At 36.9% G+C, this 16,195-nt stretch overlaps 1 protein-coding gene across 1 annotated transcript in view; it reads right to left on the bottom strand.

The window, feature by feature from the left end:
* ZBTB16 (zinc finger and BTB domain containing 16) overlaps positions 1-16,195 on the bottom strand; it is a 97,757-nt gene that overhangs the window by 25,426 nt on the left and 56,136 nt on the right. The window contains exon 4 of the mRNA XM_072425432.1: positions 1,694-1,780. Within this exon, the coding sequence (XP_072281533.1) occupies positions 1,694-1,780 (87 nt within the window). The remainder of the gene's footprint in view (positions 1-1,693; positions 1,781-16,195) is intronic.

Genomic DNA, 16,195 nt, shown 5'->3' with positions numbered 1-16,195 from the left:
AGGATTACTTGGGTATTGAATTATATTTAAACAGCTTGGGCAGGATCAAAAGGTAATAACACTATATTATAAGAGGACTCCACATCCATGCTAGCTACACATAGCATCATTGGCAACATTTTATCATTAACCCCTATTTTTATTTCAAGGTATGATTCAATGGGCTCGATTTATAAAACCGGGAATCAGACATTCTCTTAAACATTCCCTGGTGAGAATCTTCAAGGTCCACGTTTTTCAATTGTCCGATTCCCTGTTTTTATAAATAGAGCCAAATGTGTTTTCTTCCCAAAAGTGGCCACAAGCTGCAACATTAAAAATTTATATTACTCAAAAAAAATGGCGATTTAGGACAGTGAAACAGACATTCTTAATGCTAATTTGTTTTCTACTTATAATCAGATTTATAAAAATCTAATCTAACTTTGCAGTAGCTGTGTCTGGTCATCTCCATTGGTTGTTGGTAGCACAGAAAGCATTACTCCCACCAACCCAATACAATATGGATCAACTCATTCTGGGATGTAGTGTTACGTTCCTGAAATCTTTTTTTATCTATTTCTATCTATATTGAGTATATTGCACAATTTCACGTTATTGATACTGCCACCTAGTGTCCTCAAAGCATAAATACCAGAAGGACTGGTAGGAAGAGAAGAGATTGTACTTAAACAAGTATAAAAGATTCTGTACAGAGGGAAAAATAAGGTTACTCTCAATTACGCACGATATTGCCCATGAACAATTTGTATAAAATATATTTGCAGAAACAAGCTTTTATTTAAACACTGTACTAATTAATGTTTACTTAATAAATAGCATTGATTCATTTTTGCCAGACTTGTGTATATCCTAAACTAAATGTAATTCTCTTAATAGCATGAATATTTATTATTCCTTTTACTACTATAATCCTTACCCCGTTCATTACAAATAAATTACAGACGGTGTGCTTGTTCTTTTACCATGTGATAAGTCAAGCAAATTCTTCAACTCTTTCCAAATTTGCAGTGAAACGTGATGATAGAAAATGGGCAGTGACCATATGCTGGGCGTGGCTAATTTGGGAAAAATTCCAGTGATTATTCAGGGCCAAAGGGTGATAAATGAATGTTTCCTTTTACTATGAACTTGCCATCTGATTGCAAATATCACATGCAGGAAACAAAGTACACCACTTGCAGTTAGGATGTCAGCCTTCTGAGAATCTGTAAAGTTATCTAAACAACTTACCAATAATTTTACACCCTGGAACTTCTAACACATTGATATCTCTAGGAATAGCTTGTGCTTTCAGATTAAGTAGATTTCAAAACAAGTAAATGAGGTGAAAAGGGTATGAATAACATACACAAGAATGTTCCTTCTAATTTTGCATAACACCTTGTAGAAATGAATTATGAAGAACTAAGCCTATCTACCACTTTTTGGCCCTAGTCAAAAAAAACTCTGCCGTTTGTACACAACAGGTCCAAGTTGGCTTTAATGGTAATAAACACTCTTCACTGGATCATCAGACTCGGCAGATAGTGATATCAAATACGAATGTGCCAAAAATAATATGCCAAGGCAAGATGCTTCCTAGCTCTGCTCCTATACAACCAATATATATTGGATATTATGTGGATTCATGGTGTTTGAAAGATAGAGGGAGGAGTAATAGTAAAGTATTAATAGTAATAAAGTTACCAACCATTATGCGTCCGCCGGTGCGCGTCATATGCATCTTCCTTTGAGAACTGAGCTCCACACTGCTCACAAACGAATGCTTTGGCTCCAGCTATTAAAAGGAAAATATAATAACTGGTGAACATGCACAAAGCAAAAAAAAAAAAGGTATATACATAAATGGGTTTATTCAAGTGAACAAAAACAGTAGGCTCATTTATAAAAACAGAATAAAAAGGGGGCCTGTAGACCACCATCTGGGATTATCTTGAAACGCCAGCCTCCTTGGGGAGCATATGGATCCACCAGCCTCCTTGGGGAGCATATGGATCCACCAAAGATATTCTTAGTATGAATGCCCACCAGACATTCACATTTTGCATTAGGACAAACCTGATACATGAAGGACTAAACCAGAACAATTCAGTTATCCTTAGGATTTTACTAAATCAGACATGATCTGCCATTGTTGACTTGTTTTTCTGGAGAAGTCATTTTGATGTCGTAACTTAGTAAATCACTTGTTAAAACAACCATGCAGAACAGATTCCAAGCCTTGCATGGTCACTGGCCATTAGGCTTGTTCCACATAATTGCCAAGTATCAAGGATGAGAATTATACCATTTGCAGCATGTACCTTTCAAATAAAGTCGGAAATGGTACATGCCATACTTCTTTTCTCTTAGGGTAACCCTAGATATCACCCGTCAGTCCCAATCAGGATGCTTTTGGCAACCTCCCCACTGCGTTAAGCTTGCTAAACACCTTTTTAAATATTAATTGTACAGGCAGCACTGAAATCTGTATTTACTACTCTTGGATTGGAGTTGAAGTCTATGCAAAGCTCAAAAATGTGATAACTACTTTATAAATGCTTGTGACGAACATCCAAGTAGAGTTTCAGGACCATGCTGGAAACCTTAAATCTTCATATTGGGAAAAGCCAAATCTATTCTGCCACAGGTGTTCTATGCAGTAGTGACATTTCACAATGCTCATCTAATAGGGTTTCTTGCATTTCTTGCTTGCATATATCATCTGAACTGCAAAGCAATACCTCCTAATAGAATGTTACTTGTGTTTAAGGTACCATAAACCATCATGGTGTATTACCTAGAACAAACTTTTTTAATCGATTCAACACTGGTAGCCTTAACTATTATTTATATGGTCATTGAACACTTAACCACACAACCACCAAATGTTTTTTTTTTACATTTTGGATAGAGTAGGGTAACACTGCTGTTTTATTTTTCATTGTTATCTCATGATGGAAATTCCCTTTACTTATTGTACTGTTAACACATCAGGAAGTGAAATGATACACACATGAACAAATAATTTCCTTCTATTTCTGTTGTAGCTGAAACTTATATTTTCAGGTTCATCCTTCTTTTGATTCATGGTTACAATGCTGTTCCCCAATAAGTACAGAGCAGGCATAACTCCCAAATTTATTAAAAAATGCCTTTAACCCCAACAATTAAACCAAAATTTATTTGTAAAATGGCCCTTCCTAATATTGATCTGCACATTAAATGAACCTTAACACTGAAATAGGAACAAAAGCGGAGGTGGGGGCAATTCTATAAAAAAAAAAAAAAAAAAAAACATAGCAACAAAAGCATGGCAGAATGCCATTCCTACCCTAACATTTTATTAAATATAAAAGTTCCAATAAAAAAAAAAAAGCTTTTTTGTGCCTTTTGTGTTTTATATCTACTGTTTAAAATAATTAAACCACCCAACCCCAAAAAAATAAAATAAAAAAAGAAGGCGTATTAATAATACTCATAAAAACACAGTTTCAATATGCATGTCATAAAAATTCCTGTGGGTTTCAAAAATAAACAGGCTGGCAATTTGCTTACAAGATCTGCATGTTCAGTCTGACTAGGAAGAACATTGTGTTCCAAAACAGTGTTCCGAAAATTTAAATAAATAAAAAATGAAAAACATAAGAAAAAAAAAAAAAAAAACACCACATACATAAGACACAAACCAGTGGAAAAAGAGAACAATGAGTACAGACAGAGCTTGCTTTATGGCAGGCTCTTTGTACAGTCTTATTTACAGTACTCCTTATCAGTACAGGAACAGCCCCTGCCTGCCAAATTCAAATAGCTAGTACAGAGTGTTCCCTGCGCCTCTTTTTTTATATCATTGTCAACAAAACAAGGAGGGAAAAAACTCCACTAGAGCAGAGAATGAGTGGAGACAGAAATAGTATCAAGGTTATTCTTTTTTTTTTTTTTTTAAAGTTCCCTTTTTTTTTAAAGGCAGAAAGGGACAACATGCGTGTTTAGAATAGTTTACCTAATCTAATGTGAATAAAGTCTGCTTTAGTTTTTACCTTCTTTTTTGGTGGTTATTTACTTCCAGTCTTAATGTAACCTAAAATGAATGCATGATACTCATTCTTGTTGTGCACAAACACAGCCTTTCAATCAGCACATTTATAGCTTAACTTGCAAGCAAATTTTACCACTTGAAAGCCTTTTAAAGGAGAACTATCCCACGCTCAGACCATCATTGCCTACCAAGATTGCCAAGTTTAAAAAGAAAGGGAAGAATTTTAGGCACAAACCAAAAAACCCTTCCAATGATATTTTAATAAGAATGAAGAGCTGGCACCAAACTGGCTTTTCATCCATTACAGTGTTTGAGCCTAAATGCCTGTAAAGACATCACTGGAAATTATCTTTCATAAAAGAATAAAAGAATAAACGCTGTACATACAGCACCGTTCTATTCTATAGAGGAAGGAGGATAAATGAGTGGCATCCTACTTTGCGCTCCTCCACAAAATGCTCCAGCAGTTCCCAATCGGACCATTATAGTCTACTACGGCAGGGTGATGAAAAATACTGGGGGACTGTTACTCAGCTAAAATATCAGAAACATATTACTGCTGAAATAGATACTATTTATTATTTATTGCCCACGTCAAGAATATATTGGGTCTTGGAAAGCTATAAAAAACAGGCAAAATGCAAGGATCTAAACGTCCTTGATAAGGGGCACATTACAATGTAGAGATAACTGGGTCACAGCAACTCCAAAACAGCAGGTCCTGGGGGTGTTCTGCCATATGCAGTGGTTCAAGAAAGAAGAAAGCACAAATGTGAACTGGTGATAGGGTCATTGGTGCCCAAGGCGCACTTATTTATATAAGAAGGGTAGCCAGATGTGTCCAACCTTGCAAAAGAGCTACGTAATGCTGGGTATGATAGAAAGGTGTCAGACTACACAATGCATCTCAATTGAAAGGAGATGGTCTGGGCTGTCAAACCATTTTCTTTAAAGCCACGTGTGTGTATTATTTTCCTGGGGGGGGGGTAGATGGAAATACAATAGAAGTGTACAAAAGAAGTGAGCCTATAGAGGCAGTGGGACATAAATGCTACTAATATCTTGGCACCAAATAACAGAGGAAAACTTTAGCAGTTTTGTGGAAATCATTCCTTGACAGGACAGAGCTGCTTTGGAGACACAAGGTACAAATACCAAATATTAGGCAGATGGCTGATCAGTGTATGTTCAATGCTACTACTAAACAAAACTACACAATCGCTTACTGTCATTCTGTCTGGCTGTGAATTAGTTAAGTATCTTGGCTGTATTTATTTAGCACATTGCAGGATGAATTGAAGTGTCCTGCCAAGCATTAGCTATTTAGGAGTGAGCCTTACGATGCACAGTGTCACTCGAGACTCTAAATTTACTAACAAGGAGATTTATAGCTGGGACAGGAGCCAGTGACCTGGTACAAACTGTCCCCAACAGTCACACCGTGCCAGCTAGTTAGATGCAGAGGGGGTCATAATGGGTATACTGGGGCAGGCAATGCGTTTTCTTTCTGTGTGCAGAATATCGGCAAAGTGACATAAGTCACTGGCAAAGCCATTGTCTGGTGACATCAGCAAACATCCTGAAATACTTCTACTATCCTAGTGAGGCATACCAACACATCAGATGTAAAGCCTTTTAATGCCAGCAATCCCCCCCAACTATTTGCACCAACATATCAGAGAATAAACATGCATAGTGTATAACCTTGCAAAGAATAGCCGATTCCTAAGAAGTTCACATTTACCCAGTGAGCACCCACTATGGAAAAAAACTACATGTTACAAATAGGATATTTTCTCTTGTAAATGTTCATTTGTAAATGTTTGTTTGCTACATTTTCTGGAAGCCAATGTATGGATTGCATAAAATGGTAACTTTCCCCATATGTAAACCAAAGGACAGAAATAGGAAGTCTTTTGACTTGCTTTTGAAGGTGCAGGTATCAAAATGATCATTCTAATTCTGGCCAAGCACATGAAAACATGGTTACCTTTAGTTTATCCCATAATAGAATTATTCAAACAAGGACCAGCATGGCCTAATTACTAAGTATTGTTTTAATGAATGAGACCGAAAAAAGCCAGGACCTTCACATCCATACCATGATATACTGTACATTAAACACATGGAATAACACAATGGAGATACATTGTATTTTTATATATATATATATATATATATATATATATATATATATATATATATATATATATATATATATATATATATGACCCATTTACCTTATTTCAATGTTGGAACTTAAGAACAGGTTTGAAAAACACTGCTGTTGAGTTTTAATTGTTCTGTAGCCTTAGAATAACTATAGCAGGAACTCTTCAACTCTGGGCCAGTATTTCCTGCTTTTAACCTGAATACCTGCGTGTGTGCTGCCAAAAGTATAGGTGGAACGGATATCAAGAATATGGGTTATGAGTTCTCTTTAATCATAAAAAAAAATGATTGCTTGAACTTGGCCATGATTTTAAATTTTGCCCTAACACCATACTTAGGTGATGGATACATTTTGTATGGTCATCCCTTTGTCCTAAACTGGGCACAGATATTACAAATTGATAACATTTTTGAAGAAGTACCCACGGCCAGTTGGCTGGAAACTGAACAGATTTAGAAAAGGTCTTTGAATTAAAACTGTATGTGAATAAAAAAGTATGCAAATGGTCATATGTGCAGAAATAAATGCAGGCACCATGCAAGGTCACAACTGCTTACTTTTCTCTTTTGTATTCAAGTAACTCTGGTCAAGACTGATTGGACACACAACATATTTATGAATTAGAAAGCTTATTAGATTTACATTTGCATTATGCAGTGCAGTAATGTTCTGTTAAATAAAATGTCCTGCCTTTCCTAGCAAATGTTGAGTGGCGCTGTGCAGAGGAGTACAGATCATCAGTGCCATAACAGACTTCGCTATTTAGCATTCTTGCTCAGCTCCTGGTGGGTGTGCAACCAATAGTGTCTCCATCAGAGGTATGTATGACCGGTGACAATGCAGAAGCAAAATAGGGAGACATTTGTCACCCTAAAATAGGACATACATGAACAAGGACATTCATGGTAGAAATACCCGGCATCATTTTAAACAAGTACTAAAATTACTTTAATACGTTAAATCTTTTATGAGATTTCTGTGGATGGCTTTACAACTTTTACTTTAAAAAGAAGAGCATTCAGTCGATTGTTTCATTATTTCCATCTTTTGGTCATTTGCAATAAATGCCCATCAAGGTACTGAACCTTTCACATGGCTATTTTTCTATCACAAGATTAAAATTTATGCAATATGCATGCCTACTTCAAAATTGTTCAGCTTTCTTGGTTTTATTTCTTGGTTTTGTTTTTTTCCCCAGTGATAATAGCACTATGTACCTGCAGGTAACCTAATGTAAATAGAGAGGAAGCAAAATAGTGGTGAACACTTTAATCAGGACTAGAACAGGTGATCAATACCATTTATAATATTGCACTTAAGACAATCCCCGGAACTAAAGATCTCACATTCTATGATATACACCATATGTGCAATGCATAGGGAATTTGCTGAATCACTTCTTTATGTGTACAGATTTTAAAATATATAAAAATCAGCATTCACCTAGGTCTGGACTTTGTTTTGGAATCCAAGATTTAGTAAATCGCACCTACATTTAAGTCTACAAGCTTTAATAAATATGTCTCCCTAGTGCGACTGTCTACAAGAAAAGCTGTCAAACACGCACACATAGAGAAATCCATAATGGCCCCCGGCTTCTTTCCAATCTATTTTCTGCTCAGCTGGCTTTAAATGAAGTTATTATGACTCATTAAAAGAGCCGCAAGCCTGTGGAAGTCAGCCAATTACAATTTTAAATTTATCTTGTTCTTTGGGGTTTCAGACTGAGCTGCTTTACCCCTCCCTGGATGTTGTCCGTACACCCCAAATAAAACTTGTCCCATATTGGGGGGTGCAAGCAGGCTTGTTAACTCTGCGTCTGCCATGATTACAGAAACGCATTGCCATCACATCTAATATGTTACAGTGTGTGCAATTAAGTGCACAGCTGTATGAAATAATAATAAAGGCCTGCATATAGTTTCTTTTAGGCATGTACCATGCAATTATACAGACTCTAAAGATGGCAGATTTTTTTGTCCCCAAAAAGTTAACAATACATGTTTTCCTTCATGATACGTCCGAGCCACAGGTTTATCAAAAAAGCTTCCATATCTATGACACTGCATACAGTTAAATGCCCATTTTGCCTCTTCTGCAATATGTACAAGTAGTTAATGTTAAGGAAGGATACTGATTTATCCTGGTCTTGTACAAGTATTAATTTGTTATGGTGACCAACAGTTACTGTATAAAATAAAGACTGGAAGTGGAAGAAAATGCAGCTAGTAGAATGAAAACTTGATTTATGACCCCGATTTAATTACCTAAAGTCTATAAAAAATGAAAAAAAGGCCAACCTACCCGAAACTGCTGATATTATAGCTTTAAATTGATATCAGTAGGGTTATTGAACAAGTATTTTTGTTTATGCAACAGGACTTTGGATGACAGGTCTCAGCATCTGAAATCCAGGATCTACCCAAACAGCTATGGCTGTTAATGTTAAGATGGTGTTATCAGTTTCCTCACAGATGCAGCAGGTGGAGGAAAACTTGCTTGACTTTGCAATGGCTTCTATGATCTCTTTAAAGAATGACTTCCTAAATAATATATATATATATAAATTAAAGATTGATTTAAATGTGGAACTCCTACTGTGTATTCGTGCTTACAAAACTTTCTTTGTCTAACTTTCTCTAAGTATACCTTTGCAGTTCTATAGGTACATGGAGACCAGGTTGTGGTTTACAGACTCTTATCTCAATTTACAACAGTTTGGAAAAAAAAGGCTTCACATTGCTCTTGTAGTCTGGAGACCTTATGATTTTTGCCTAGGCTTTGTATGCCTTACAGCAGTAACTTATTTTATCTATATAAAAAATATATACATTTTAACCCAAATATAGTTCTTTGGTACTGACATGTTTCCTGATGATTTTTACTGAACAGTACACTTTAAAAGTCATTCCATTTCCTTACAGCAACTGCAAATGTGTCATGGCAGGACAGACATGGTGGGTTCAAAAGCTTGGCGATTGCTACCGCAACTTCTCATTTATTGTTGAAATAGACGGGAGAACTGGTACTGATTTTATGCTTCAGCAGAGTACAATAAACTTTGCTGATTTGTAAGCAGAGACTATACAGATTATGTTAAAGTTAAATCTACTTTGTTTTTGCAGGTTTTAGCTCCACTGTGGTTTTACTTTTATAGCTTTGTTATAGACTGTCCAACTCCTTGGGGTAATAACTTTGTATTGTATGAAATGCATGCTTTGAGATTATTTATTTAAAACAATTACAACAAGTACAAAATGTGCTTAAGCATATTCCGTGGACTGGCTCTTAAAAGTCCTAAATTGTGCTAGTAATTTGAAACTACGTTGGCCATCTTTCCGGGGTACAAGAGGAGAAGTATCTATTTTAGATCATCTTCAGTATTGGCATGCACACAAAGTTAAAATGTACAGTCATGCAATCTCCCACTGACGGATTCTTACCTTCCACAGAGATCATATGACCCAATGCTAGGGAAATATAGCAATTTTAAAGCTAGACATTGTACAACACCCCAGAATGATACAATCTTAACCGAACTATAATTACTTTATAAATATGCATGCAAACCAATAAAATGCATACAAGGATCATTGCACTTCCATCCAGGTATTTCTAGAGCACCATAGTCCACCCCACTGCCCTTTCTTACTAAATCTAATAACTCTTTTCCCTTTCCTCTTCATGTAATGCACGGAGGTATCCCAATACACAAAAGGGAGCCAAAGAACAGCACAATGATCTAAATACAAAAACATACTGCTAACAAATCAAATAAGAAAAATCAAAGTGATTTCCCTATTTCAGGACAATTGCCTTTGAAGGACTGGATCAAAACAAAGGTCAATTTACAGTGGAGGTCAAGTCTAAATAAAACCTTGTGGTATACAAACTGCATAAATGACCGTTCACCCTAAAACTGTGTGAAACGTATAAAACAAGTCATTCTTATATGTTCACTTATAATGCGGTTTTGTTTAACAAACTGAATATACTGACCTTTCCTTCAACTGTATTGCCTGCTTGTGTTTTGTGACTGTGTTGTCCACTTATACTTCATAAACATATTGATATCCCCAGTATTGGGCAACATGTGATGGCACAGACATTAGATATCTCGGATAGGATACTTGAAATGACAACTTCAGATAGCACTAGGATTATCAGCAGCATATTAAATACTAAATCAGGAATCCATAGTTGGTCCCTTGGCCTGGCTGGACCTTACCCAACAGGCTTCATTTATTCTCCAGCTTAGTACACAGATAAGCATATTGTTGCAAGATATAGAATAGAATATATAGATAGATATAGAATTACTTGGTACTGCAACTAAATCTGTCCCTTTACCTATTTAGGGCAAATTACCAAGTTCTCTTGATAGCCCGCCTTCTCTACCACTTATAGTTACATTTCCCATGCTCTTCATGGCTTAGCTAAAGTCCTTTGGTAAAGGTTCGGTCATCATTTACACAAGGCTAATAATCTTTCATTGCCTCAAAGTAACAGTGCTCAGGTCTATTGCACTCAATACTGAAGAACTAATTGTAGGAGCAGGAGAGAATGTCAAATGCCTTCCACTTCCCTAGACCTCCAAGCATTTTTAAAGAAAAAATTGCATGGTGGAGGAGTACAGTGAAAGTATTACAGAAGAAAATATGTTTTAATTAAAAGATCTGTCCTTTACCCCAATAAAGTTTACCTCCAAGTAATAGGCATAAAAATAAAGCTGGCATGGTATACATGTTTTTGATGCTGCAGGATTCGAGGATGTTATCCTGACATCCATGCTCATATAAGGACAGTGACTTACTAAGGGGGTGAAACCAGGATCAACACGACAGCCCTGGAGCATGGACTTATGTCCGTTTTGGGACCTTTCATTCATTAGTTCTCCCCAGTATACTTAAACTTTTAGGGGGTAACCTTGAGGGAAGTGTGCACAAACCTATGACGAAAGGGGAGTATTTCTTTACATTTTCCTTTAAATGTAAGCAAATCCAAATCATTAGGATCATTTATGACTTTGTATATGTGAAAAATGAGGAGATCAGAGCACAATAAAAAGGTGACGAGTTACTCAGACAAGTTGCAAATTTTCAATCCTTTATCAGACTTGGACAGTGCAGAATAATATCCGCTGACAAGATTTGATTCATGAGCCGGAACATTGAGGGTGTGTTCAGACAGTGTGAAAAAAAAATCATGTTTAACATCTGTGTGCGTGCCAATATAAAAACTTGAAAGGTATGAGCACTTCACTTATAATAAAATCAATATTTGATCTTATTGACCCTGAATGAAATGAATATGGCTTCTAATATACAGTCACCTAAAAATAATGGATAGCCATGTTTATAAGTTACAAGATCTGACAATACAGTCATATTGTTTAAAGAGAAATATTTCTAGACAAGTTATTAAACCTTACTGATAGTTACATATTGTATAACTACTGCAGGATTATCTGCGTCGGTTATCTATATTATAAAACGTATTGGCACCAGCTGGAAGCAAAAGCTTCATCTTACGATCTGCATCATGAAATCTTTTATGACACTTGTTAAGCTCTTTCTGTTAAAATAGCCACCAGCTGTAATTTTGTTTTTTCTTTTAGTAAATATGCAAGATATGTATGTAAAGCTGAATATGTGAATAGACAAGCCATAGTACTGTACTATTTCAGGACACACCAGTCCTAACCGCTGGATGTTCTCAGTGCAAGAAGAAACAATGCAGGATTGAACAGTCTGTGTTCTGCTCAAAAAGCACAGTGTGTACTGTACATAGCATAAAAACTCCAAACAGCCTCTAGACACAGGCTGCTTCCATCCGCCATCAAAACACTTTGTCTTGCATACAAAAATAAGACCCAGAGCTGTATGGAATACAAAATAAGCCCATTACAGTATGGGAGGGAGGAGAAGGGGGGAGAAGAGCTGCTACTTAGCAACAACGCAGAGCTTTAAACCTAGCTGCCTGTTGGGCATAAACATTAGTAGTGGAGATGCTTTTGCCATACCTAGGACTCTGGGCGGCTTAACCCCTTCTATTCTGATACCTGTTGAACAAGCTGGCAAAGACCGAAGTCCCACCATGCCCCCCAAATAGTAAAACCTTTTGGAGTTATTTGTTCAACATGTTAGGGGTAATTAGAATAAAAGAATATAACAAATGGTAAAATAACTACAGGAGAGTTCACCAAGAAGCTTGGTACTGGTGGTCAACATTTAATATTTACCAAAAACCCCCGACTAACTGGGCTGATATGGTTTACTAAACCATGATGTATAATACACATCTGCACATTTGTCAGGCTCTCAACCGAAATCTGTGCATAATGTTTGAGCCATGAAAATAAATCCAATGGCTATGGGTGCGCCAATTCAGCCATACAGGGAGTAATGTGTCAACTGCCTCTACTGCCCAAAAAATACTAGTTATCTGGCTAGAATATGATTGAGTGGGTAAGAGAAGGAGTGTTTGGACTTCATTTTGAGCTCTTGTTGTAGGTTAGTGATTTAAAGTAAAGAAGCCAGAAAAAAGTTGGCAAAAACTATACCAGTGTTCCTCCAGAAATTTTAAGGGGTTCCTTGAGCAATTTGGACTGCTCAAACCCATTTTCACTGACACCAATGATTTTTACGCGCTATCTGCACTATTGGGAAGAATGCCATCCTTACAAAGTAAAAATAATTTTTTTCAATTACCACCACATTATTGTACGGTGAGCTGTGGATATAGTAAATTTAGACAGGGTTCCTTAAAATTACATTTTTATTTCAAGGGTTCCTCATGTTAAAAAAGGTCAAGAAAGGCTGCATTGACATAATGTCCGATACCCCATACATTAGGGAGTATAGTGCCTACAAAGCTTAGATGATTGACATCCCATACACTAGGCAGGCCTTGACTCTGACAGTCACAAAAAGCAAGAAAGGTTTTGCAAAGGGTCTAAACCAAAAAAAGAAAAATGTCTGGAGTTAGCTTTAAATACTTTTTTTATGCTTTTCATTCTCCAAATATACCAGAAATGCAGCACTCCAGTGTGACCTCCCCATAATGTAAGGATGCTAGGGAAACATGGCTTTTAAATATTTACTTTACTTTTTTACCCCTGCATTCTGCAGCCGGTCACCTGTTGAAAATCAAAAGAATTTCCAAATGGTGCTAGGATCTAAACAGATCTTGTCATAATGTAATTTAAAGGGAAATCTGTAAGGCAGTAAAATGTGTAAGCTGCCATGTTAACCCTAAGAGCTCTGAAATTAGTCAACTAACAACATCAAGTGTCCTTGAGCCAGAGTAACCTTTGAATAAAATCCTAATTTGAATGCTTTTAGGAGGTCAGCAGTTTAAAAAAAAAAAAAAAAAAAAAAATCCACTGGATAAACAAGGGTACTGAAAGTTACTGTGAAATTTGCAGTTTGTGAAAATGAGTCTGCAGCAGCATACCACAAATATCTCTGAGTACTATAATTTGCTGCAACCAGGATCCAGTGAGCACCTAACAGACACTGAGAACATACCATTAGGTACAATAAAATTTATAAAAAATGTGTGAATATGATTGGTGGCTTGGAAGAACGTGATACTGGATTTTAATGTTTAAAAAAAAAAAAAAAAGAAAAGCTGCCGAAGTGGGGTGGTTAAGAAAACTCTTCTGCTGGGGAGTTTCAGATGTCAAAAGTGAGTGAAGCAGATTAGTGCACTACAAAACTACCTGGACATCTAAATGAAATACGCATCAGGTATATGCCCTTTTTTTGCACGTCATTATTTTAAACCTTTAACTATAGTGTACCTTTACTAAAAAAACAGATCCTCAGCACATACAGGACCCCCATATCTCCTATAGAATCTACATATGAAGACAAAGTGTCACAAAAAGCATCCGGCTTTGCTAGTGCTGAATTGCAAAATTTCAACACAAAGTGAGAACAACAATGATTAGGAGCTGAAGTTGAACACAGTTTGCTAAACCTCAAGTATGGTCAAAAAAAAAAAGAAAAAAAAAAAACAGAGACAAGAGTATAACCTCTCATTTTACTTGGAAGCCCCAAGTCTGAGCTACGAAAACAAGTGTGCAGCCTATTGAAGATCAATATTTACTACCAAATACAAGAAATGTAGAAGTAAGAAGGTGTCATGTGTAGAAGAACAGAAGTAGAAGATGTGCCAGTGATTTCTAGGTAATGGCGGTGAAGTGTCGAGACCCCAGTCCAGCTCCCCCACCTTTTAGCAGGTTAAAAATCATTGCCCCGTTTTAGTTTATGAAATATGTCTTGTACAAGATCTGCCAAAACAGGAGCTCAAACCACACTGAGCCTCTTCGGCTGTCAGGGCACGGATAAAATAAAGGCAGAGAGGAGGAAGGGAGGGGGATGTATTTTTCATCAGGCGGTGTATAATTTATAAACAGCATTAAATAGTTTGTGCTGTCACCCCCTCCTCCTCCTCCAGCGAGTCCCTCCTCTGTATCAGGGTTGGACAGCACTCAAGCCTGCATTAATTTCGTCTCTGGGTACAGTGTGTTCTTGGATTCACATCTGCGAGTGATCATAAACGCTGTGGAATGCTGGCAGAACATCGAGACCTGCCAGCGCGCCCATGACATCACTCTGGGAAAAGGCTGGGGGTGCCGGCTGAGGGCCAGGCTCTGGCCTAGGGCTGTGTACAAACAGCAAGCACTTCCATCAACATTTATGCTAGGTATAAAACTATACACATGCCCAATGGTATATATACACATAAAGGTGCAGCATTGGTTTGCGGGGAAAGAAGCACTGATAAAAAATGAGGACACGGCAGACTGACACATCATAACCTGTAAGACAAATGATGGCACACCAGATTTCTGTCCTACACATTTGACTTTTACCTAAACTAGCCATATCTTCCATGTACTTAAAGCATGTAGTCATACAAATGCAAACATATTCTTTATGGTAAAAGGTCACTATGTAACAAGGGCATAGCCCACTGAGCCGTTTGGCACAAATAAAAGCTGCAAGAAACAGCCGGCTAGCGCAGGCCATGTTGCTTTTGCATTAAGTCTACTGAAGGATTTGCTTGCCAGAGTCACTTTTGCCAAAGGAATCTTATTCCTAAAGCTAAAACTCAAAGATGGCTTAGTATCAGATTCAGTTATTCAAAATTAAGCACTCACATGTTGAGCAAGTGAAGCATCTACTGTTAATTGACACAGATCAAACCATAGCTTCAGCTTCTTACTTTGTTACAAAATTGTTTACCTAAGAACAGCTTTCAAATGACAAAAAGATGCAAATTTAATACATTTTATGTGACAAGTGTCCCAAAAGCTTGTGGGGAAAGTACGAGATGGGGTGTATGTAACACCCAGGCAAAAGTATTATATGTTTAGAGCTTCAGGAGATGTGTGTGCTTTGCTTGACTTCTCTGTTTGGTTTATGGAAAGCTGTAATGTTAGGGTGGGTCCCGTCACAAATTTATATTCTATTAAACAATTATAGATTAAACAAACATTCTTTGAATATCTATAAAATCTGTTTTATGCAACTTGCATCATTGTTAGTAATTTGCTGCTCTTTCTGATAATTTTTGCTTTGAACAAGAATAGTACTAGTCTTTTAGGACCTTTGCATACAGAGTTCGGACCGTTAAAATTGTGCAATGCTGAATGTTTTCACCATGGTCACTAGCAACAATATGCCTAACAGAATGTTTGCTATAATAATCTACTATTAAGTAACTATAAACATTTCCCCTATCCTGCCCAGGCATTAGAAACCATATGCTCCTTGTTTTTTCTTAGCTTGGCAAGGAAGTAGCTACACATTCATCCAAGTTGGTCTTGTGAGAGGTTAGTGCGCAATAGACAAAAATATACATGTTGTGTCATTCCATGTGCAAAGGAATATAATGTACCAAACACTGTGCTGGAATGACACAGGGACAATCAGAACTTTATGCTAGAGAGTGCATGGGTGCCAAGGAAGTGTAACAGTGTACAGTGTGTG

Source organism: Pyxicephalus adspersus, chromosome 11 (genome assembly GCF_032062135.1).
Source record: "Pyxicephalus adspersus chromosome 11, UCB_Pads_2.0, whole genome shotgun sequence".
Taxonomy (NCBI): Eukaryota; Metazoa; Chordata; class Amphibia; order Anura; family Pyxicephalidae; genus Pyxicephalus; species Pyxicephalus adspersus.
This window is presented reverse-complemented; position numbering and strand designations above follow the sequence as displayed.